This window comes from Beta vulgaris, chromosome 9, assembly GCF_026745355.1.
Source record: "Beta vulgaris subsp. vulgaris cultivar EL10 chromosome 9, EL10.2, whole genome shotgun sequence".
NCBI lineage: Eukaryota > Viridiplantae > Streptophyta > Magnoliopsida > Caryophyllales > Amaranthaceae > Beta > Beta vulgaris.
In genome coordinates, this window is record NC_079210.1 from 470,841 (window position 1) to 495,887 (window position 25,047).

General features: G+C 32.9%; 2 protein-coding genes and 2 pseudogenes across 3 annotated transcripts; 1 reads left to right on the forward strand and 3 right to left on the reverse strand.

The window, feature by feature from the left end:
* Positions 1 to 2,375: 2,375 nt before the first annotated feature.
* On the reverse strand, positions 2,376 to 4,134 carry LOC104902526 (protein synthesis inhibitor PD-S2). Of its 2 annotated transcripts, none has more exons than XM_010690322.4 (2): positions 4,009 to 4,134; positions 2,376 to 3,389 (listed from the first exon to the last, which is right to left on the reverse strand). In XM_010690322.4, the coding sequence occupies exons 1-2, from the start codon at positions 4,021 to 4,023 to the stop codon at positions 2,562 to 2,564; spliced, it is 843 nt and encodes a 280-aa protein (XP_010688624.2). In that variant the 5' UTR covers positions 4,024 to 4,134; the 3' UTR covers positions 2,376 to 2,561. The 2 variants fall into 2 exon arrangements, with proteins under 2 accessions (XP_010688624.2, XP_010688625.2); XM_010690323.4 differs by having other exon boundaries at positions 3,903 to 4,040.
* A 7,475-nt stretch (positions 4,135 to 11,609) lies between these two features.
* Positions 11,610 to 12,721, reverse strand: LOC125493853 (F-box protein CPR1-like; annotated as a pseudogene).
* An 885-nt stretch (positions 12,722 to 13,606) lies between these two features.
* LOC104902527 (uncharacterized) lies at positions 13,607 to 14,868 on the forward strand. Its single transcript, XM_048637382.2, has 4 exons — positions 13,607 to 13,637; positions 14,137 to 14,209; positions 14,394 to 14,718; positions 14,857 to 14,868. The coding sequence occupies exons 2-4, from the start codon at positions 14,139 to 14,141 to the stop codon at positions 14,866 to 14,868; spliced, it is 408 nt and encodes a 135-aa protein (XP_048493339.1). The 5' UTR covers positions 13,607 to 13,637; positions 14,137 to 14,138.
* Positions 14,869 to 16,700: 1,832 nt separating this feature from the next.
* Positions 16,701 to 18,523, reverse strand: LOC125493235 (protein synthesis inhibitor PD-S2-like; annotated as a pseudogene).
* Between the last annotated feature and the right edge of the window lie 6,524 nt (positions 18,524 to 25,047).

A 25,047-nucleotide genomic window follows, 5' to 3' on the forward strand; every position in this document is an offset into this window, starting at 1 on the left:
ATTTCCAATACAATACAATTATGTTTTTTTTTTTTTTTTGGTGAACCATACCCGGTTTCCGAAATCCATTTTTGGATCCCGACTAATCCGGATTCGAGCCGGGTCAGGCCCCAATTGGGGGGAAAGCTCTCCCAACACACTCTGCTGCGTTCCCAGGGCTCGAACTCGAGACCTCTGGTTAAGCTAGAACAACTCCCTTACCAGTTGATCTAAGCATGTGTTGGTATACAATTATGTTTAACTATGCACAATTCTTATCTTTCCTTCATTTTGAAATAATGAATCGTTTCTCTCAAAAATCTCTCATATAGAAGAGAAAAGTGTTTCATTTATTTCATAACAAAGGAAGTATGTGTGACAAGTTAGTAAATGACACTTATATTTATAGGTATGGCCGATCCATATATAAAATCCATCTTTTTCATCTCTACTTCTCGTGATTTTCATTTTATGGAGAAAAGCTTAGATCTAGTATTTGCTCATTATGCATACATCTACAATAATATTCAATTTAAGTATTGTTTTACTTTATTTTTTTTTAATAGGGAAACACCTAGATCCATCATTAGTTCTTCAAAAATTCATCAACCATTATCAATTTATGCATTATTTTTATGTTTGTTACCTCTCATGGAATATGAAACTATTCAAGGGACTTCAACCATCAGGTTAGGCTTTTGGTTGAGTTGATCCTTTAACATGATATTAGAATCAGATTGACATGATGGTTACAAGTTCAAATCTCATCCATCCCTTCTTTTAAATGGGATATTTAACACTAGGTATGAGGAAGGTCTGTGATATATCACACTTCAAGCCTAATGTGTTATCCCATGAGGGGGCATGATAGAGTATAAATTATTTATGGGACTTCAACCACCAATTTAAACTTTTTGTTGAGTTGAACCTTTGATACCCTCTTTTCTATTTAGTTATCATTATGTGTTTTATAACTTCTATTAATTGATCTATTATTTCTTATAATATAAACGAGTAGTTTATTATCTAGGGTTAGCTTATGTTGAACTCTAGCCATGTTTCCATTCACTTTGGTTGCATATTAGAGAAGCAATAATGCCTTGAGAGAGGGGTATTTGTAACCAGTACTGATTGATCGATGAGGTCAAAAGTTCATGCTAGTGAGAGTACTTAGCCTTATATATATGTTATATTAGTGTAATTACTTAATTTAGCTTCACCAACTATCATACAATATCCTCTTGTTTAGTTTTACTACGCATGTTACTTTTTAATAGAACAATCTTCTCTTTGTAAGGATCGACCTTGATTTACTATTACATTATACGAGAATTTGTATTTTTATTTATTTTTCAGACTTACGAGTCGTGAAAGCCTTACCAATATGTAGCAGAAATGATGAGTTCCAGGGCCGGATCCAGGATTTCGAATTTGGTGGGGCATTAAATTACAAAAGAAAAATCATTATATCATATTTTAAAACAATGCAACACTTTAATTTTCACAACCTTAATAAATAATATTAAGTATTCAATACTATCTCCATTTTTAGTATATTTAACATATTGACTTTCACATTCATCAACAGATGCAACTTTTATTTCAATTTGTTACTAAACTTTATAAGGAGCTGATATAAATTTATTTAATGTAAATAGAAATAAAAAATAAAATAAAATAGTAAAATTTATTTTGAAGTATTTGTAAATAAATATTGGTCATAATTAATATATTTGAATAATGTCGAAAGAAGAAAAAAAAAAAAAGCAGACAATGCAGCAAGTACAGGAAGTCGAACCTGGGGGCAACAATATGTTACTAAGAGAACCACTGGACCAAGTTGCATTATATGTTATTTTCTACGCGCGTTTTAATTTTAACCTATTGTAAAAATCTGTTTGACCTTTAAAAGTAAAAAGAATCCAATTTTTTTTGGTGGGGCACGTGCCACCCAGGACCCTTAATAGGTCCGCCCCTGATGAGTCCATTCGTAATTACTATCATAATCTCATTATTCTCATGAGGTTGTTGTAAATAAATCTCATAAAATTAATGTCGGAGATCTTTTATCCCCAATTCCCATAATATAAGCTATCTGATCTGTCCGTCTTCCATCAACATCCAAGAATCACCCTCATCTTGTTTTTTTCCCTTTATTGGTGGTTTATTTTTATCTACTGGATTTTTTTTCCTGCGTAATCTTTAGACGCACATGCATTTCAATATTTATCACGTAAAGACACAATTTAATTTTATCATCCAATACTACTTTCCAAATATCAGACCAAAACTCATGCAATTGACAACTTCATTCATTTTAGCAACTTGTTAGTTTTAGCTACATCACATTCTTTAATTTCAGGTAAGTTATCAATTAGGCTATAATTCAGCTAATGTTACCAAACATGCATATGGCCTGATAGCCATAGAAAGCTGTGCTTTTATTTACTTGACATCTTCCATAATAATACAATGAAACTCTATTATTAGGGGATAATTGGGTTGTAGAAATCCCAATATATCCTCATCACAAGATTACACACTACATAACATCACTTGAAAAGAAGTAACAGCACAAGTAATTAAGGTACATAGCTTAGGATTCCCATGTCAGGTTTAATATCACTCACTTGATTCACAGTCCATTTCCCATTCGAAGCATTCACTAATTCAATTGGTGGACTGATGACCTTCTTAACTGCTTTTCGTATACCTTCAGAAATTTTACTCCAATTGTTCTCTAAACTAGGCACCTTATAATCTGGTACAACATTATTGATTGCTTTGCTCTCAACATACTTGAATCGCGCTGCCTCAGCAACCATTTGAATCGCGGCGAGAAGGAACCTTGCTTCACTTCTCCTATAATCTGAGTCCTGAACATTTTTCCCATAGACATTCAGCATATATTCTTTAAGTTTCACAAATCCCAACTGAAAGTTCACTCTATTAGAACCAGCAGCACCTTCAATTGATACATAATTACTAGTGTAACCTATTTGTATGTACTGCGTTGCTGTAGGAAAAATGGCCTTTGCAGTAGCAAGACTAATATCAGGAAAGTAATGAGCTCGTAATTTACCTGCTACTTGATCAGTAAAAGCCACTACATATAAGTCATTTTTACTAACAGCAAGTGTGATGGTTATGTCAGTACCGGCTTTTTTAGCTTTTAGCTCGGCTAAAAGGTATTTTGCTGGTTTTATGGGTGCAGGGAGCATTGGAATTCCTTCGTACACTAGCTTTGAATCCTTCACAATGTTGCGTAGATTGCTTAGAAAAGTGCCATATTTTGTCTTTGAAGCTGTTTCAAGGTCAAAAGTTACATCTGCTGCATAAACTACTCCTTGAAGAACAACCCATATTATTGATATTGCTAACACAAGCCACCGCGCCTTCATATTTTCAATCTGCGTATAACATTTGGAATCATGTTCAATGCAATCGTTGTATAGTTTATTTGAAGCGAAAAATAAAATATCAACCCATCAAATATTTCTACGACCTACTTCTACTGTCGACTTGTTACAACACTTTGGATTTTGCACTATTCATATATTAATCTTGACCGGAATATTTTGAATTCTGTGTGTTATAGGTCAGTAAATTAGGCATGCATGCTAGTTTATTGATGCCTTTCATCAATTTCTTTCTGAATTAAACCTTGAAGATGATACTAAGATCAGATATTAGAGAACACTTAATGAATCTAAAAGAAATAATTATATTATCAAGATATTAAAAAGGTTATAACTTATAGAGAACTGGCCCACGCTGAAACTTAAAAAGATTTATCTTATGGGAGTTCAAATTATAGAAGTAATGCAAGCTAAAGATTATGATATTACTTTCTGTACTTTCTAAAAAACAGTGTAAGATGAAATTCTTAGAACCTTAACAAAAATTATAAGGTTAAGACAAACCTTTGTGCCAACTCAACAAGCTACAAACTGCAGTATATGACGACAAGAAAGAAAATCAATGAGATATTATCTCTAACAAGCTAGATGTGAAACAGTGAAAGTCTACCTTAGCCAACACCATCGTTGGGTTTAAATAAGCGACTACATATGCCACAATTTTGGTGATTGTCTCTCAGATAAAGGAATTAGTTTCCGCGTGACCCGCAAACCAGTACCATGGTCCATGTAATGATATCAAAGTGAATAATAATATTGTCACATGTTTGTAAGCAAGGCCGGTTTTTACCATGTTCAACATGTTCTATGGAACAGAACCCCTTAATTGTGAGGGCCACAACATAGACAAAGTCAAGTAGTAAAAAGAAAATGTTTATCTACTTATTTGGACTACTCTTCTTTCATAATATGATTATATGAAGTTAAAAATCATGAATGATGATGAGTTATTACATTATTGAATTCTTTAAATATGAGTTCGCACAGGGTCCCTATATAATTTGAGACGGGCCTGTTTGTAAGATAGTGTCCTTATTATCTAGTAGTGTTCTTTAAAAACAAACTCGTGCCATATCGAGTTTTTTAGATAACGAATGTATATGAAACATCTTTTCGTCGTGATAATAATTACCAAATTAACCTTTTTTAATTATAAAATTATTTTATAATATTTTATAATTTTTTTTAAGGTAGGTAGAAGACGTCCTGATCGGACTGGTCCGGATTTGCGGGCAAGATCTGTTGGGAGTAAGGGAGAATGGTAAGGAGAAATCTCCACTCCCAAAGTACCTTTAAAGAGATTTAATCCCACAACCTCAACAGACAACAAACTAAACCACTAAACTAATAAATATTACTTGGTAACATTTTTTAATTTGTTAGTGGGCAGAAGGACTAGAAATTAACAGTAGTTTATCACTCCTCGTATTCAATAAGGACCTAAACTTTGTGAATTCTTATTATTATATGAATCGAGAGTTTCAAAAGTAGAATTTCAGAGTTAGGGTTGAGGACTTAAATAACATGTTACATAAAATAACCTCTCTTTTTTTTTTTTGGCAAAAAGGGCACTTAAAAAGGGTAGCTTGTACATTGTAAAATTAGAGTAGCTTCAAGTCTATAACATTAATTAACCTCTAAACACCTGAAAGGGGTACTTATTTCGGTTAGTGTAACAAAAAGGGTACTTAAGGCTCTCGCCCCGCGCGAAAGCCTTAATCATTATATTTGAGTGTACATGATGATGTTTAGACCTTCATTATCATGTAACTTATGTAATTAATTTGAGTTAGTGATAAGACATCTATAATTGTTAGATATATAGTGCTCTTGTGCCCAACTCTTTAAAAGTCTTTTCCACTTTAATTTGATAATAAACCAGATTCGACTGAAAACTTTAAAAGTCTTAATAACAATTTTTATATTTATATCTCAAATCGTCACAAAGATATTTGGTTGAATTATTTTCGATTTGCTGTTAGCAGCCCGTAGCCCCACTCAAAGTGATGACGAGGTTGGCAACGTTTTGACAACGGCCTATCTTCAATGTCTAATTGTCTTCTTGTGTTTGTTGCCGTGTTTGAAAATTAATGGACGTGAAGTTTACGTTTAGCCCCACTGCCCAAGTGCCCACATATAAGTGCCAAGTTACCTCGTGCATATGTCGTGAATAGCGTGAATTAGATGGTAGACACAACTTTATCATATACATGGTGCGTACCATTTAACACAATGAATAAAACAATCTCCGTAATGAACAAACTTAACAAGAGAACAAAAAAACAACACATGAGACTCAATGAACATCTAAATCAGCAATGACCAACAAGAAAAAAAAGATGAAAATACGAGGAAATATCTGATATAACAACTCAACTTAATGAACAGACAAAGAAAACACAATGAACAAAGAAATATTTGCAATAAACAAACTAAGAAACATAAAGATAAAGGTTAATAAAGGAGAATCGTCGAGATCTCGATGTTCATTGGAGAACAATTGATGTACATTAGTTTTACATGTTCATTGGAGAACATTTGATGTACATTAGTTTCATGCGTCATAGTTTTTTGGGCTGCGTGGCAGACACGAGTCCACCAGATACCACCCAGAGGCCAGAGGCACAAAAGGACAATATCACAAGAAGACAAATGGATCATTCTCCAAAATATACAAAAAAAGCCACGAGCATGCAAAATATATCACTCCACATGAGGTCACATGAATCCAAGGCTCCATTTAAGCAAAATCCAAAAATTAAAGTTATCAGCAAAGGAATAGTTACAAAGTTCAAGTTATCAGAACAACTCAAATGGAAAACTGCTTCTGTTTACAAGCGGCAAAACTTATCACATGCATTTCACAAACAACCAAAAATCATGTACTATAAATAGCCTATTTGTATCCTCGTTGGAATCAAGTGTGTTTTCTTCAGTACACAATATGTTTTTAGTTTACATCGATCTTTTGAAATCTTTAGAGTTATTTCTCGCTGCTTAAGGAGAAAAAATGGTCTTCTGCAAAATAATGTTGTATGACAAACTGTTTATTACCATACCAAACAATAGAGAGGGAGGATATATTTATGTGCCCTATCCTTCCAATCATGGCAACATTAGTTGCAAAAGAAAATTGTTTTAGCTAGCTAGTTCGGGGATATATAATTCCCAAAAATAACCCCATAGCTAGAGACGGATATGCTTTGAAATGGAGACGATAAAGGGAAGCTTACTAGCAGGCCATGGAAATGGAAACGATAAAGGGAAGACCTCTAGTAGGCCCTCTCAATATTGCCAAATTGGCACACACTTAAGTCAATATCGTGTGGCATTGACACAAAATGAAATGTTTTTTTTTAAAAAAAACTTAGAATCATTAACAAATTAAGGTAATTTTCGAGCAATGCTTTTTCTTTGTAAATTAAATTTTTTATGAGTTATTTAGTATGAAGATTTACGTATTAAGTATTTATTTACAATACAATTATGTAAAAAAACACGAATTTTGTAAAAAAACATTAATCAATAGAAATCTAATTTCCAATGATATAATATACTAACTTTAATATTTATTAAGACTTATGTTTACATTAATGCAATTTTTAATTTTTTAGTACTCGCTTCATTCCATGCCACAAAAATGGATTAGATAAAGGACAATGAGTCAATGACCCAACAAGAGATAGTCGAAAGCCAGCTCAAACTTGCTAATTAGGGTTAGAGGTGATCAACATCAAACCGATCCAACTCGAAATAGCGAGTTTTGGACATAATATTTCGACACACGCTCGAACCGACCATATTTTTGGGCAATTAAGGCGGTTATGGACAACAAAAATGGTTACCTTTATTGAGTGTTTGATTCAAGCCAAGGAATGAAAATAAAGGGTAACCATTAATTTAAGTAATGGATTTTGTTACTTGAGGGGGAGGGAAGGTAATAAATTGGGAGAATCCATTACCATCAAGTAATGGTAAGGGATTGATGAGGGGTTGAACCAAACAAGAAGAAAGGAAATCGGTAATTGCCGTTTCTTAAAACCTAAAAGTAGTGAACCAAGCGACCCCTTAGATTGTGATTCGGAATTTAGAAAAAAAATTTGATAAAGAAAAATCAATTTATAAAAAGATTTTATAAAAACCGGATTTAAAGAGTTTTCGAAAAAACGGGTTTAATAAAATAAACTGAGATAAAATAGTTTTATAAAAATAAGATTTTATAAACTGTTTTGATAAAAAGGATTTCGAAATAAATGAGGAATATGAGATGAAAAGGAAATCAAATTGGTTATCAAGATTATGGATAAACATTGATTTAATGAAAACTTATCTTTTTAGAAATAAGGATAAAGATGAAAAGGATAAAATTTGTTTTCTAAAAAGAAAAGGTTTTATCCTTAGGAGTGAAAGATTATCATCACTTAGAGAAGGATTTTCGTATACAACATAGACTATATAAGGGATAGAAACTTAGTTTCATAACTCACGTATTCAGAGATAAAAATCGGAGATTTCAAGAGTTGAAAACAATTTCACAAAGCACAGAGTATAGCATAGTCCTAGTAAGATTGAGTAACTATTCGAAGTTTGTAATTGTCCTCTAATTTGCTTGAATAAGAAGCAAGCACGCTTTTGAGGATCTTTTCTTTCTGTAACTTCATTATTATAGAGAGTGACAACACTTAGAATTACGTGTTGGGGAGCACTATTAGGGTTAGTAGTGAAGGAATCTTATTGTATCAAGAGGTTGATATTCTAGGATTCAAATAATAAAAGAGTTTGGCTTGTGTGGATGTAGATCTGAGAAGTGAGATTGAACCACATTATATCTTGTGTTTGATCTTTAATTTCATACTTTGTTACGTTTTAGTTTTCGCAAAAATACGAATCGGAGAATTATGAGCGAATAGCACAGGGGCACAGTGCCATAACCGAGTTTTTGCAGAAAATGATTAAATTTAGTCACTCAATTCAACTACCCTCTTCTTGAATATCACATTGTGTTCCAACAAGTGGTATCAGAGCAGACTATTCTCATAAGATTAATCTCTAGAGTATAGAAATCATGAACATGCAAGACGACTCTTGAGAAAGACACTCCAAGTGTTCAGTTTTCAATAGAAAAGACTATGGATGGTGGAAGGCTAGGATGAGGATCTAATTCACGGATTGGACTATGAATGCTGGAAAATCATAAGGAAAGGACCAATCCTATCCAAACCAAAGATGCTGAAGGAGAGATGCTCGACAAAGACGATGAAGATGACTACAACTCAATTGACTATGCAAAAGCCGAAAAAATTTTCAAAGCTATGAGTATTCTCCAATATGGAATCGGACCTAATGAATACTCAAGGATCTCAGCTTGTACTACAACAAAAGAAATATGGGACACGCTGAAATTAGCCCACGAAGGTACGAATGAGGTAAAACAACCTAGAATAGATTTGCTTGTCCAATAATATGAATTGTTTACTATGAATAAGGACGAATCTATTAAAGATATGTTCACTAGATTTACACTAATCACTAATGAATTACATTCTCTAGGCAAAACATATCTTTCTGAAGATTTAGTGAGAAAGGTGTTAAGAAGTTTAACAAATCGATGGCTCCCAAAAATAACCGCTATTCAAGAAGCTAAAAATTTGACTAAACTTTCACTAGAACAACTTATTGGATCATTAATGACTCATGAACTTGTCTTAGATTCTAAAACTAATGAACCAAAAAGTAAAGGTATAACCTTGATAATTGAATTGGAAATTAATTGAAAATAGTGATAGTGATTATGATATTGATTTTCTTACAAGGAGATTTAAAAATTTTCTCAAAAAGAACAAAAACAACAATCCTAGAAAAGATTAAGAGCACTACTATAACTTTAAGAAAAGTGCTACTAATTCCGGTTGTTTCAAGTGTGGTGAGCACGATAACAGGATAAAGGAATGTCCCTTAATAAATCCGAAGATTCAAAACTAAACAAACATTTATATTACAATTGAAGCGAAAAATTCGACAGAATCTCCTTTGTAATTTGGATAACCCAAAAAATTATTGGGAAAAAGTTATATATATCAAAACCTGTTTCAATACATCTCAAACCATCTCAAGCAAGCAACCAATGTTGCAATACTCAACCAATTTAACCAATAATGTACAACTACTACAAACACTAACATAAGAAGTTACTTGGCCCTTTCTTCTTCAACGAGCCGTATAAAGTGATGCGCAAAAAAGTCTTTGAGTTCGTTTATTTCATCTATAGAGTATGACTCAAGACTTGAAGGAAAAACCTATAAATATGTTAACTTAGTTAATAACCTTTAAAAGTATACAAGTAAAGTAACGAATTTACAACATATATATATATATATATATAGGAATGGGATCTTGTGAAAACCACCTCTTAATCTAAAAACTGAAAACAGACAATCCTAACCATTGGATTACATCTAACGGACGCGATCTATTCTTATAGGTAAACAATTGAAATGTCGCTCCTTCTCTACTCTCTTCTCTCTCTCCTCCTTCTCTTTTCTCTACAGTGAAAGACTTCACCTCTTCCTGCAACACCATCTTTTCCGATCTCCAATCCTTAACTCAACAAACTTCCCACAACAACATCTTCGCCTACCAACTCTCCGACGCTTCCATCCGCCTCCACACCTCCCTCCGAAATTCTCTCTCCTCCCTATCCTCAAAACGTGGCGTCCCTCACCGCCTCACGCGCGCAAGTCGACGGCGCGTATCAATCACTTCGAAAGAGTTCTCCGGCGAAAGGAACGCTGAGTTCCGACGAGTTTGCTGTAGTTTTGTTCGCGGATGTTGTTGTTTCGAATGCGTCGAGAATTGTGGCGAGTAGGGTTTGTGTTGGAGTTGCGGGGATTGGTGGCGTTGGAATGGCAGCTCGCCGCAATTCAGAAGTAATACCGACTGTAACGGTATGGAACCCTAATTATTTGTCAACTGCAAAAACAATAAGCCTGAATTACAACTAAGTTATATTATAGTTACCTCATTGCAACTTCTTTAATCGATAATGAAAGGCAACCACAGCACAGCAATAGTTCGAAGACCGCAAGATCGACAACTGAAAGCGAAGACAATTACAACGAAGAAAAAATCGTAGTTCGGAAACAGAGAAAACGAAGAATGCAAACTGAGAGTGATGAAAATGGGAAGTTGTAGGTGATTTAGTTGCCAAAGTATTGTGATTAGTTGCTGTTTTAAAGCTATTTGTTACCCCCTCTCACTAACATATATTTGGCGAAATTCATACAAAGTATTGTTATTAGTTGCCAAAGTATTGTGATTAGTTGCTGTTTTAAAGCTATTTATTACCCCCTCTCACTAACATATATTTCAAGGTAAAAAGTTACCTTAAAAGTGGTAATAGTTACTCTTATAATAAATAAAATTACCCTTAAAATACATAGAACTATCCTTAATATAATAAAGTTACCCCAAAACGGACAAAAGTTACCCTAAAAGGGTTAAAAGTTACCCTAAAGGGCTTAAAAGTTACTTTGTTTTCAGTTTTCAGCCTAAGAGTGGTTTTCAGCAGATCCTATATATATATATATATATATATATATATATATATATATATATATATATATATATATATATATATATATATATATATATATATACCTCATTCAAATCATTTGACTTAAAGAGAAAGCGGACAATTAGAAACATGTATCTTATTCACGAAATAGCGGCATTCATCTCCTCCCCATTGTTGAGCACACTACACCAAATTTTCTTACATATATTAGAATCGGAAAAAATACTAAATAGAATTATAAAATGTGTATTAAACACAAAACTACTAGTGGAACTTCCGATGCCTCTTTTCTTAGTAGGGTTAGCTATAGCTTTACTATGCGCTCACTCATTTTGCATACTTTCCTTGCTACCATACAATGGAATAACAATCTAGATTCAAATTTTCTTTTGGCAAATGGTTTTCCTAAAAAGCCACTATCGATAAAAAAAATGTTTTGCATCTAACCAAATGTCCAAACACATCCTGATATTAATTATTGATTACTACTCCCTGAGTCTCAGCTTTCAACTTAGATTTAACATTATTGAGTTAGAGTATGCATGTTGAAGGAGAATAATTATAGACAAACAAACTGCATGTAAAACATAAAATGCAACACTGATCATACAAGACAAGAAATTCCTTTACTCACTCAAACATATAGGCTGGTGTTATTCCACTAAAAGCACAGATACTTACACACTAGGAAGCTTGTGGAGAAAATAAGGAAAGACTTGAGCTTGGTTATCTTATGCTTCAACTTCCTCGGCCTGCCGTGACTCAGTCTTATCTCTAATCGAAACCAAACTTTCCATGTATGCAAAAACTCCTCCACACCACCTTTCATTCTGAAATGAAAGATCCCGTACTTCTTGCGAACCTCGATCAAGGACGACTAGCTCACCATCTTCACATTGTAATATGAGTCTATTATCTTTCCAATGACCAATAGGACCCCTAACATCAGGAAACGGTCCCACAGTTGCTTTTTTGGTCCAAGACCCCTCATTCCAAGTCCATATTTCAAGATTTTTCTCACTCTCATGAAGTGATAAAAATGCAAGACAATCATCATATATTCCTAAACACTTAGAACTTGGCTGAGCATAATCAGGAACATGAATGTCTTTAAATTCATCAGTAGACATGTCAAAAGAAAACAATCACTTCAGAAGTATACTCAAATGATCCAAACCAGTAACAACATCCATTCACATTCAAGTAACATTTATTGCTTTCTAAATCATAAGCCTTAGCAAGATCTCCACAATATCGCCACGAATTAGTACTTAATGAGTATACAAGGACCGATAAAGGATGCTTAACATCAGTTTCTTCATCATTGTTACTCCAATAACCTTTAATAACAACCACCTTATAGTCTCTAGTTATAGGATCTAACCCGAAACCATAAACTTCATTAGCTGCATAAGTCAAACTAGACGGAAGATCGGCCTTACAGATCAATTTAGGTAAGGTTTTGAACTCATTGATGGCCGGATTCCACAAGGCACGATCACTAGAGTCGTACTGATACAGATAATATATTCCATCACAAGGGCCACATACATATGAACTATACAATGGAATGTTATATGGGACACGCTGAAATTAGCCCACGAAGGTACGAATGAGGTAAAACAACCTAGAATAGATTTGCTTGTCCAATAATATGAATTGTTTACTATGAATAAGGACGAATCTATTAAAGATATGTTCACTAGATTTACACTAATCACTAATGAATTACATTCTCTAGGCAAAACATATCTTTCTGAAGATTTAGTGAGAAAGGTGTTAAGAAGTTTAACAAATCGATGGCTCCCAAAAATAACCGCTATTCAAGAAGCTAAAAATTTGACTAAACTTTCACTAGAACAACTTATTGGATCATTAATGACTCATGAACTTGTCTTAGATTCTAAAACTAATGAACCAAAAAGTAAAGGTATAACCTTGATAATTGAATTGGAAATTAATTGAAAATAGTGATAGTGATTATGATATTGATTTTCTTACAAGGAGATTTAAAAATTTTCTCAAAAAGAACAAAAACAACAATCCTAGAAAAGATTAAGAGCACTACTATAACTTTAAGAAAAGTGCTACTAATTCCGGTTGTTTCAAGTGTGGTGAGCACGATAACAGGATAAAGGAATGTCCCTTAATAAATCCGAAGATTCAAAACTAAACAAACATTTATATTACAATTGAAGCGAAAAATTCGACAGAATCTCCTTTGTAATTTGGATAACCCAAAAAATTATTGGGAAAAAGTTATATATATCAAAACCTGTTTCAATACATCTCAAACCATCTCAAGCAAGCAACCAATGTTGCAATACTCAACCAATTTAACCAATAATGTACAACTACTACAAACACTAACATAAGAAGTTACTTGGCCCTTTCTTCTTCAACGAGCCGTATAAAGTGATGCGCAAAAAAGTCTTTGAGTTCGTTTATTTCATCTATAGAGTATGACTCAAGACTTGAAGGAAAAACCTATAAATATGTTAACTTAGTTAATAACCTTTAAAAGTATACAAGTAAAGTAACGAATTTACAACATATATATAGGAATGGGATCTTGTGAAAACCACCTCTTAATCTAAAAACTGAAAAACAGACAAACACTAGTCACTTTTAAGCACATTCTTTGATTATTCCTTCAACTTTGAACCGTACTATTTTCACTCATTTTTCTGCTTTTGATTTCTAATTTTAATTTTTACTTTGATTTTAAATTTTATTCACTATCCTCTGCTGCCAAGTAATCGAATATTACTTAGGCTCCATTTGGTAGGGCGTAAAATATTTTCAGTGTAAAATGATTTTCATGGAAAACAATTTACAATGGAAAACACAATTCCAAAATTAGTTTTCCGTTGTTTGGTTCGATGTAAAAAAAATGATGAAATGAAAGGAAAATGAAAGGGAAAGTAAGGAGGTAGTGAGAGGAGTGTACAAGAGAGAGAAGGAAAATAGTTTTCCCTTCATTTTGAAAGGAAAATAGTTTTCCATCCTTGGGAGAGTAATTTTACCCCAAGGGAAAATGGTTTTACACTCTTTTGCCAACCAAACAATGTAAAACTGAAAATAGAGGAAAACAGTTTTCCGGGAAAACGTTTTACGCCCTATCAAACGGAGCCTTAGTGTTGTTTTATTTTGTTTGTTTTGCAGCAATGGCTCTCTCCTTGCAACGTTTCACTTGGGCATATAACGACAGTTTTTTCACCCAATTGTTGAAACGAAGGTCAGAACTTTCAATACTTTTTGTGGGAATTTGAATTTCTACTTTGATTTTCTTCTTTTTTCTGGATTTATATTTGTGGGCTTTTTGTTTTAAATCAAAGATTATGTGGGGTTTGCTTCTTACATATTAGTATGTGATTGTAATTTCTATAGAATAGCTGATTTTGTTTTTGGGTATTTTTCAGAATTAGAAATGAAAAAGAGAGGTCAATGTTAATTGCAATCAACAAGTTGGATCATTTGCCTGAAAATCTGATTATTGAGATTCTGTCATGGCTGTCAGTGAAAGATCTGTTACAATACAAGAGTGTTTGCAAATCATGGTATGCTATAATTTCAAGTCCTAATTTCATATCAGAACATCTGAAAAACTACTATAACAACAATGATGATTGGCGGGGTTGTATCCTTGTTCAACATTATGTTACCCATGCTGAACTTCAATTGTACGAGTTGTTAGTAAACGAAACTCCTCGAGTTTTAGCTGATGAAGTGTTGTATAGTTCATATGTATGTGGCCCTTGTGATGGAATATATTATTGTAGATGTATGCATAATGAGCAAATACTATATAATATTTGCTCATTATGCATACATCTACAATAATATTCAATTTAAGTATTGTTTTACTTTATTTTTTTTTAATAGGGAAACACCTAGATCCATCATTAGTTCTTCAAAAATTCATCAACCATTATCAATTTATGCATTATTTTTATGTTTGTTACCTCTCATGGAATATGAAACTATTCAAGGGACTTCAACCATCAGGTTAGGCTTTTGGTTGAGTTGATCCTTTAACATGATATTAGAATCAGATTGACATGATGGTTACAAGTTCAAATCTCATCCATCCTTTCTTTTAAATGGGATATTTAACACTAGGTATGAGGAAGGTCTGTGATATATCACACTTCAAGCCTAATGTGTTATCCCGTGAGGGGGCATGATAGAGTATAAATTATTTATGGGACTTCAACCACCAATTTAAACTTTTTGCTGAGTTGAACCTTTGATACCCTCTTTTCTATTTAGTTATCATTATGTGTTTTATAACTTCTATTAATTGATCTATTATTTCTTATAATATAAACGAGTAGTTTATTATCTAGGGTTAGCTTATGTTGAACTCTAGCCATGTTTCCATTCACTTTGGTTGCATATTAGAGAAGCAATAATGCCTTGAGAGAGGGGTATTTGTAACCAGTACTGGTTGATCGATGAGGTCAAAAGTTCATGCTAGTGAGAGTACTTAGCCTTATATATATGTTATATTAGTGTAATTACTTAATTTAGCTTCACCAACTATCATACAATATCCTCTTGTTTAGTTTTACTACGCATGTTACTTTTTAATAGAACAATCTTCTCTTTGTAAGGATCGACCTTGATTTACTATTACATTATACGAGAATTTGTATTTTTTATTTATTTTTCAGACTTACGAGTCGTGAAAGCCTTACCAATATGTAGCAGAAATGATGAGTTCCAGGGCCGGATCCAGGATTTCGAATTTGGTGGGGCATTAAATTACAAAAGAAAAATCATTATATCATATTTTAAAACAATGCAACACTTTAATTTTCACAACCTTAATAAATAATATTAAGTATTCAATACTATCTCCATTTTTAGTATATTTAACATATTGACTTTCACATTCATCAACAGATGCAACTTTTATTTCAATTTGTTACTAAACTTTATAAGGAGCTGATATAAATTTATTTAATGTAAATAGAAATAAAAAATAAAATAAAATAGTAAAATTTATTTTGAAGCATTTGTAAATAAATATTGGTCATAATTAATATATTTGAATAATGTCGAAAGAAGAAAAAAAAAAAAAGCAGACAATGCAGCAAGTACAGGAAGTCGAACCTGGGGGCAGCAATATGTTACTAAGAGAACCACTGGACCAAGTTGCATTATATGTTATTTTCTACGCGCGTTTTAATTTTAACCTATTGTAAAAATCTATTTGACCTTTAAAAGTAAAAAGAATCCGATTTTTTTTGGTGGGGCACGTGCCACCCAGGACCCTTAATAGGTCCGCCCCTGATGAGTCCATTCGTAATTACTATCATAATCTCATTATTCTCATGAGGTTGTTGTAAATAAATCTCATAAAATTAATGTCGGAGATCTTTTATCCCCAATTCCCATAATATAAGCTATCTGATCTGTCCGTCTTCCATCAACATCCAAGAATCACCCTCATCTTGTTTTTTTCCCTTTATTGGTGGTTTATTTTTATCTACTGGATTTTTTTTCCTGCGTAATCTTTAGACGCACATGCATTTCAATATTTATCACGTAAAGACACAATTTAATTTTATCATCCAATACTACTTTCCAAATATCAGACCAAAACCACTCATGCAATTGACAACTTCATTCATTTTAGCAACTTGTTAGTTTTAGCTACATCACATTCTTTAATTTCAGGTAAGTTATCAATTAGGCTATAATTCAGCTAATGTTACCAAACATGCATATGGCCTGATAGCCATAGAAAGCTGTGCTTTTATTTACTTGACATCTTCCATAATAATACAATGAAACTCTATTATTAGGGGATAATTGGGTTGTAGAAATCCCAATATATCCTCATCACAAGATTACACACGTACATAACATCACTTGAAAAGAAGTAACAGCACAAGTAATTAAGGTACATAGCTTAGGATTCCCATGTCAGGTTTAATATCACTCACTTGATTCACAGTCCATTTCCCATTCGAAGCATTCACTAATTCAATTGGTGGACTGATGACCTTCTTAACTGCTTTTCGTATACCTTCAGAAATTTTACTCCAATTGTTCTCTAAACTAGGCACCTTATAATCTGGTACAACATTATTGATTGCTTTGCTCTCAACATACTTGAATCGCGCTGCCTCAGCAACCATTTGAATCGCGGCGAAAGGAACCTTGCTTCACTTCTCCTATAATCTGAGTCCTGAACATTTTTCCCATAGACATTCAGCATATATTCTTTAAGTTTCACAAATCCCAACTGAAAGTTCACTCTATTAGAACCAGCAGCACCTTCAATTGATACATAATTACTAGTGTAACCTATTTGTATGTACTGCGTTGCTGTAGGAAAAATGGCCTTTGCAGTAGCAAGACTAATATCAGGAAAGTAATGAGCTCGTAATTTACCTGCTACTTGATCAGTAAAAGCCACTACATATAAGTCATTTTTACTAACAGCAAGTGTGATGGTTATGTCAGTACCGGCTTTTTTAGCTTTTAGCTCGGCTAAAAGGTATTTTGCTGGTTTTATGGGTGCAGGGAGCATTGGAATTCCTTCGTACACTAGCTTTGAATCCTTCACAATGTTGCGTAGATTGCTTAGAAAAGTGCCATATTTTGTCTTTGAAGCTGTTTCAAGGTCAAAAGTTACATCTGCTGCATAAACTACTCCTTGAAGAACAACCCATATTATTGATATTGCTAACACAAGCCACCGCGCCTTCATATTTTCAATCTGCGTATAACATTTGGAATCATGTTCAATGCAATCGTTGTATAGTTTATTTGAAGCGAAAAAATTAATATCAACCCATCAAATATTTCTACGATCTAGTTCTACTGTCGACTTGTTACAACACTTCGGATTTTGCACTATTCATATATTAATCTTGACCGGAATATTTTGAATTCTGTGTATTATTGGTCAGTAAATTAGGCATATGCATGCTAGTTTATTGATGCCTTTCATCAATTTCTTTCTGAATTAAACCTTGAAGATGATACTGAGATCAGATATTAGAGAACACTTAATGAATCTAAAAGAAATAATTATATTATCAAGATATTAAAAAGGTTATAACTTATAATGACTAGGGAATGAAATGAAGGAGATAGATAGGGTAAAATGCTTATAATTGATAGAGAACTGGCCCACGCTGAAATTTAAAAAGATTTATCTTATGGGAGTTCAAATTATAGAAGTAATGCAAGCTAAAGATTATGATATTACTTTCTCTACTTTCTAAAAAACAGTGTAAGATGAAATTCTTAGAACCTTAACAAAAATTATAAGGTTAACACAAACCTTTGTGCCAACTCAACAAGCTACAAGCTGCAGTATATGACGACAAGAAAGAAAATCAATGAGATATTATCTTTAACAAGCTAGATGTGAAAGTATACCTTAGCCAACACCATCGTTGGGTTTAAATAAGCGACTACATATGCCACAATTTTGGTGATTGTCTCTCAGATAAAGGAATCAGTTTCCGCGTGACCCGCAAACCAGTACCATGGTCCATGTAATGAATAGCTACGAATTAATGAATATTGTCACATGTTTGTAAGATAGTGTCCTTGTTATCTAGTAGTGTTCTTTAAAAACAAACTTGTGCCATATCGAGTTTTTTAGATAACGAATGTATATGAAACGTCTTTTCATTGTGATAATAATTACCAAATTAACCTTTTTTAATTATAAAATTTAATTTTATAATATTTTTTAATTTTTTTTAAGGTAGGTAGAAGACGTCCTGATCAGAATGGCCCGGGTTTGCGGGCAAGGCCTGTTGGGAGTAAGGGGGAATGGTAATAAGGGAAAATCTCCACTCCCAAAGTACCTTTAAAGAGATTTAATCCCACAACCTCAACAGACAACAAACCAAACCACTAAACTAAATATTACTTGGTAACATTTTTTTAATTGTTAGTGGGCAGAAGGACTAGAAATTAACGGTAGTTTATCACTCCTCGTATTCAATAAGGACCTGAACTTTGTGAATTCTTATTATTATATGAACCGAGAGTTTCAAAAGTAGAATTTCAGAGCTAGGGTTGAGGACTTAAATAACATGTTACATAAAATATCCTCTCTTTTTTTTTGGCAAAAAGGGCACTTAAAAAGGGTAGCTTGTACATTGTAAAATTAGAGTAGCTTCAAGTCTATAACATTAATTAACCTCTAAACACCTGAAAGGGGTACTTATTTCAGTTAGTGTAACAAAAAGGGTACTTAAGTTTCTCGCCCCGTGCGAAAGCCTTAATCATTATATTTGAGTGTACATGATGATGTTTAGACCTTCATTATCATGTAACTTATGTAATTAATTTGAGTTAGTGATAAGACAACTATAATTGTTAGATATATAGTGCTCTTGTGCCCAACTCTTTAAAAGTCTCTTCCACTTTAATTTGATAATAAACCAGATTCGACTGAAAACTTTAAAAGTCTTAATAACAATTTTTATATTTATATCTCAAATCACAAAGATATTTGGTTGAATTATTTTCGATTTGCTGTTAGCAGCCCGTAGCCCCACTCAAAGTGATGACGAGGTTGGCCTTAAACGTTTTGACAACGGCCTATCTTCAATGTCTAATTGTCTTCTTGTTTTGTTGCCGTGTTTGAAAATTAATGGACGTGAAGTTTACGTTTAGCCCCACTGCCCACATATAAGTGCCAAGTTACCTCGTGCATATGTCGTGAATAACGTGAATGAGATGGTAGACACAAGTTTATCATATACATGGTGTGCACCATTTAACACAATGAAGAAAATAATCTCCGCAATGAACAAACTTAACAAGAGAACAAAAAAACAACACATGAGACTCAATGAACATCTAAATCAGCAATGACCAACAAGAAAAAAAAGATGAAAATACGAGGAAATATCTGATGAATAACAACTCAACTTAATGAACAGACAAAGAAACCACAATGAACAAATAAATATTTGCAATAAACAAACTAAGAAACATAAAGATAAAGGTTAACAAAGGAGAATCGTCGAGATCTCGATATTCATTGGAGAACAATTGATGTACATTAGTTTCACATGTTCATTGGAGAACATTTGATGTACATTAAGCTGCGTGGCAGACACGAGTCCACCAGATACCACCCAAAGGCACAAAAGGACAATATCACAAGAAGACAAATGGATCATTCTCCAAAATATACAAAAAAAGCCACGAGCATGCAAAAATATATCACTCCACATGAGGTCACATGAATCCAAGGCTCCATTTAAGCAAAATCCAAAAATTAAAGTTATCAGCAAAGGAATAGTTACAAAGTTCAAGTTATCAGAACAACTCAAATGGAAAACTGCTTCTGTTTACAAGCGGCAAAACTTATCACATGCATTTCACAAACAACCAAAAATCATGTACTATAAATAGCCTATTTGTATCCTCGTAGGAATCAAGTGTGGTTTCTTCAGTACAAAATATGTTTTTAGTTTACATCGATCTTTTGAAATCTTTAGAGTTATTTCTCACTGATTAAGGAGAAAAAATGGTCTTCTGTAAAATAATGTTGTATGACAAACTGTTTATTACCATACCAAACAATAGAGAGGGAGGATATTTAGGTAATTTTATTTATGTGCCCTATCCTTCCAATCATGGCAACATTAGTTGCAAAAGAAAATTGTTTTAGCTAGCTAGTTCGGGGATATATAATTCCAAAAAATAACCCCATAGCTAGAGACGGACATGCTTTGAAATGGAGACGATAAAGGAAAGATTACTAGCAGACCATGGAAATGGAAACGATAAGGGGAAAACCTCTAGTAGGCCATCTCAATATTGCCAAATTGGCACACACTTAAGTCAATATCGTGTGGCATTGACACAAAATGAAATGTTTTTTTTAAAAAAAAACTTAGAATCATTAACAAATTAAGGTAATTTTCGAGCAATGCTTTTTCTTTGTAAATTAATTTTTTTATGAGTTATTTAGTATGAAGATTGATTTACGTATTAAGTATCTATTTACAATACAATTATGTAAAAAAAAACACGAATTTTGTAAAAAAACATTAATCAATAGAAATCTAATTTCCAATGATATAATATACTAATTGTAATATTTATTAAGACTTATGTTTACATTAATGCAATCATTTATTAGTACTCGTTTCATTCCATGCCACAAAAATGGATTAGATAAAGGACAATGAGTCAATAACCCAACAAGAGATAGTAGAAAGCCAGCTCAAACTTGCTAATTAGGGTTAGAGGTGATCAACATCAAACCGATCCAACTCGAAATAGCGAGTTTTGGACATAATATTTCGACACACGCTCGAACCGACCATATTTTTGGGCAATTAAGGCAGTTATGGACAACAAAAATGGTTACCTTTATTGAGTGTTTGGTTCAAGCCAAGGAATGAAAATAAAGGGTAACCATTAATTTAAGTAATGGATTTTGTTACTTGAGGGGGAGGGAAGGTAACAAATTGGGAGAATCCATTACCATCAAGTAATGGTAAGGGATTGATGAGGGGTTGAACCAAACAAGAAGAAAGGAAATCGGTAATTGATTCCGTTTCTTAAAACCCAAAAGCAGTGAACCAGACGACACCTTAGATTGTGATTTGGAATTTTAAAAAAAAATTGATAAAGAAAAACCAATTTATAAAAAGATTTTATAAAAACCGGATTTAAAGAGTTTTCGAAAAATCGGGTTTAATAAAATAAACTGAGATAAAATAGTTTTATGAAAATAAGATTTTCATAAACTGTTTTGATAAAAAGGATTTCGAAATAAATGAGGAATATGAGATGAAAAGGAAATCAAATTAGTTATCAAGATTATGGATAAACATTGATTTAATGAAAACTTATCTTTTTAGAAATAAGGATAAAGATGAAACGGATAAAGTTTGTTTTCTAAAAAGAAAAGGTTTTATCCTTAGGAGTGAAAGATAATCATCACTTAGAGAAGGATTTTTGTACACAACATAGACTATATAAGGGATAAAAACTTAGTTTCATAACTCACGTTTTCAGATATAAAAATCGGAGATTTCAAGAGCTGAAAACAATTTCATAAGGCACAGAGTATAACATAGTCCTAGTCAGATTGAGTAACTATTCGAAGTCTGTAATTGTCCTCTAATTTGCTTGAATAAGAAGCAAGCACGCTTTTGAGGATCTTTTCTTTCTGTAATTTCATTATTATAGAGAGTGGCAACACTTAGATCTGTTACGTGTTGGGGAGCACTACTAGGGTTAGTAGTGAAGGAATCTTATTGTATCAAGAGGTTGATATTCTTGGATTCAAATAATAAAAGAGTTTGGTTTGTGTGGATGTAGATCTGAGAAGTGAGATTGAACCACATTATATCTTGTGTTTGATCTTTAATTTCATACTTTGTTACGTTATAGTTTTCACAAAAATACGAATCGGAGAATTATGAGCGAATAGCACAGTGCCAGGCAGAGTGCCATAACCGAGTTTTTGCGGAAAACGATTAAATTTAGTCACTCAATTCAACTATTCCCTTCTTGAATATCACATTGTGTTCCAACAAGTGGTATCAGAGCAGACTATTCTCATAAGATTAATCTGTAGAGTATAGAAATCATGAACATGCAAGACGACTCTCGAGAAAGACACTCCAAGTGTCCAGTTTTCGATGGAAAAGACTATGGATGGTGGAAGGCTAGGATGAGGATCTAATTCAAGGATTGGACTATGAATGCTGGAAAATCATAAGGAAAGGACCGATCCTTATCCAAACCAAAGATGCTGAAGGAGAGATGCTCGACAAAGATGAAGATGACTACAACTCAGTTGACTATGCAAAAGCCGAAAAAATTTTCAAAGCTATGAGTATTCTCCAATATGGAATTGGACCTAATTAATACTCAAGGATCTCAGCTGTACTACAACAAAAGAAATATGGGACACGCTGAAATTGGCCCACCAAGGTACGAATGAGGTAAAACAATCAAGAATAGATTTGCTTGTCCAATAATATGAATTGTTTACTATGAATAAGGACGAATCTATTAAAGAGATGTTCACTAGATTTACACTAATCACTAATGAATTACGTTCTCTAGGCAAAATTCTGAAGATTTAGTGAGAAAGGTGTTAAGAAGTTTAACAAATCGATGGCTCCCAAAAATAACCGCTATTCAAGAAGCTAAAAGTTTGACTAAACTTTCACTAGAACAACTTATTGGATCATTAATGACTCATGGACTTGTCTTAGATTCTAAAACTAATGAACCAAAAAGTAAAGGTATAGCCTTGATAATTGAATTGGAAATTAATTGAAAATAGTGATAGTGATTATGATATTGATTTTCTTACAAGGAGATTTAAAAATTTTCTCAAAAAGAACAAAAAAACAATCCTAGAAAAGATGAAATTGAAAAAGATAAGAGCACTACTCTAACTTTAAGAAAAGTGCTACTAATTCCGGTTGTTTCAAGTGTGGTGAGCACGATAACAGGATAAAGGAATGTCCCTTACTAAATCCGAAGATTCAAAACTAAACAAACATTTATATTAACAATTGGAGCGAAAAATTCGACAGAGTCTCCTTTGTAATCTGGATAACCTAAAAAATTATTGGGAAAAAGTTATATATATATATATATATATAGAAATGAGTTCCTATGAGAATGCATACTTATGTGAGAAATGAGAATAAAGTTTATTCGATATAACTCTTATGAATAAGTGATGTAACTCTAACGAAAAAGTGATGTAACTCCAAAAAATGAATATAAGAAAAAAAAAGTTCAAAAATTTTTTTTTATTTTTGGGCTCAAAATTTTTTAGGGAGGTATAACTCTAATGAACAAGTGTTGTAACTCTAATCCAATCGTGTGGTTGAGATTTATTCTCATTTCTCATGTAAGTAGCATTCTCATGTGATCTCGCCCCTATATATATATAATATAATATATTATATATATATATATATATATATATATATTATATTATATAAACAAACCTGTTTGAATACATCTCAAACCATCTGAAGCAAGCAACCAATGTTGCAATACTCAACCAATTTAACCAATAATGTACAACTACTACAAACACTAACATAAGAAGTTTTTTTTTTTTTTTGACAAGAAACCATTCGCCAAAAGAAGTTACTTGACCCTTTCTTCTTCAACGAGCCGTATAAAGTGATGCGCAAAAAAGTCTTTGAGTTCGTCCATATCATCTATAGAGTATGACTCAAGACTTGAAGGAAAATCCTATAAATATGTTAACTTAGTTAATAACCTTTAAAAGTATACAACGCACGCGCGCGCGCGCACGCACGCACGTATATATATATATATAATATATATATATATATATATATATATTATATTATATATATATATTATTAAATATTATAATATAAATTATATATATACACACATATATATTATATACCTCATTCAAATCATTTGACTTAAAGAGAAAGCGAACAATTAGAAACATGTATCTTATCACGAAATAGCCGCATTCATCTCCTCCCCATTGTTGAGCACACTACACCAAATTTTCTTACATATATTAGAATCGGAAAAATATTAAATAGAATTATAAAATGTGTATTAAATACAAAACTACTAGTGGAACTTACGATGCCTCTTTTCTTAGTAGGGTTAGCTATAGCTTTACTATGGGCTCACTCATTTTCCATACTTTCCTCGCTACCAAACAATGGAATAACAATCTAGATTCAAATTTTCTTTTGGCAAATGGTTTTCCTAAAAAGCCACTATCGATAAACCAAATGTCCAAACACATCCTGATATTGATTATTGATTACTACTCCCTGAGTCTCAGCTTTCAACTCAGATTCAACATTGAGAGCACCTCCATTCATGGGGCACCTCATTTTTTCTCTCTCCTCACCTTATTTGTCCACCTCATTTTCCACTACCTCCCCATTTTACCTTACTCAAATTTGAAACACATACCTCCACTCATCTACCTCCCCATTTATCTTCTCTCTCTTATTTCCTATACCCCACCACCTTTTCTCTCTCCTACTTTCCCATACCCACCAATATTTTATCTATTGATTATATATTCCATATTTAACA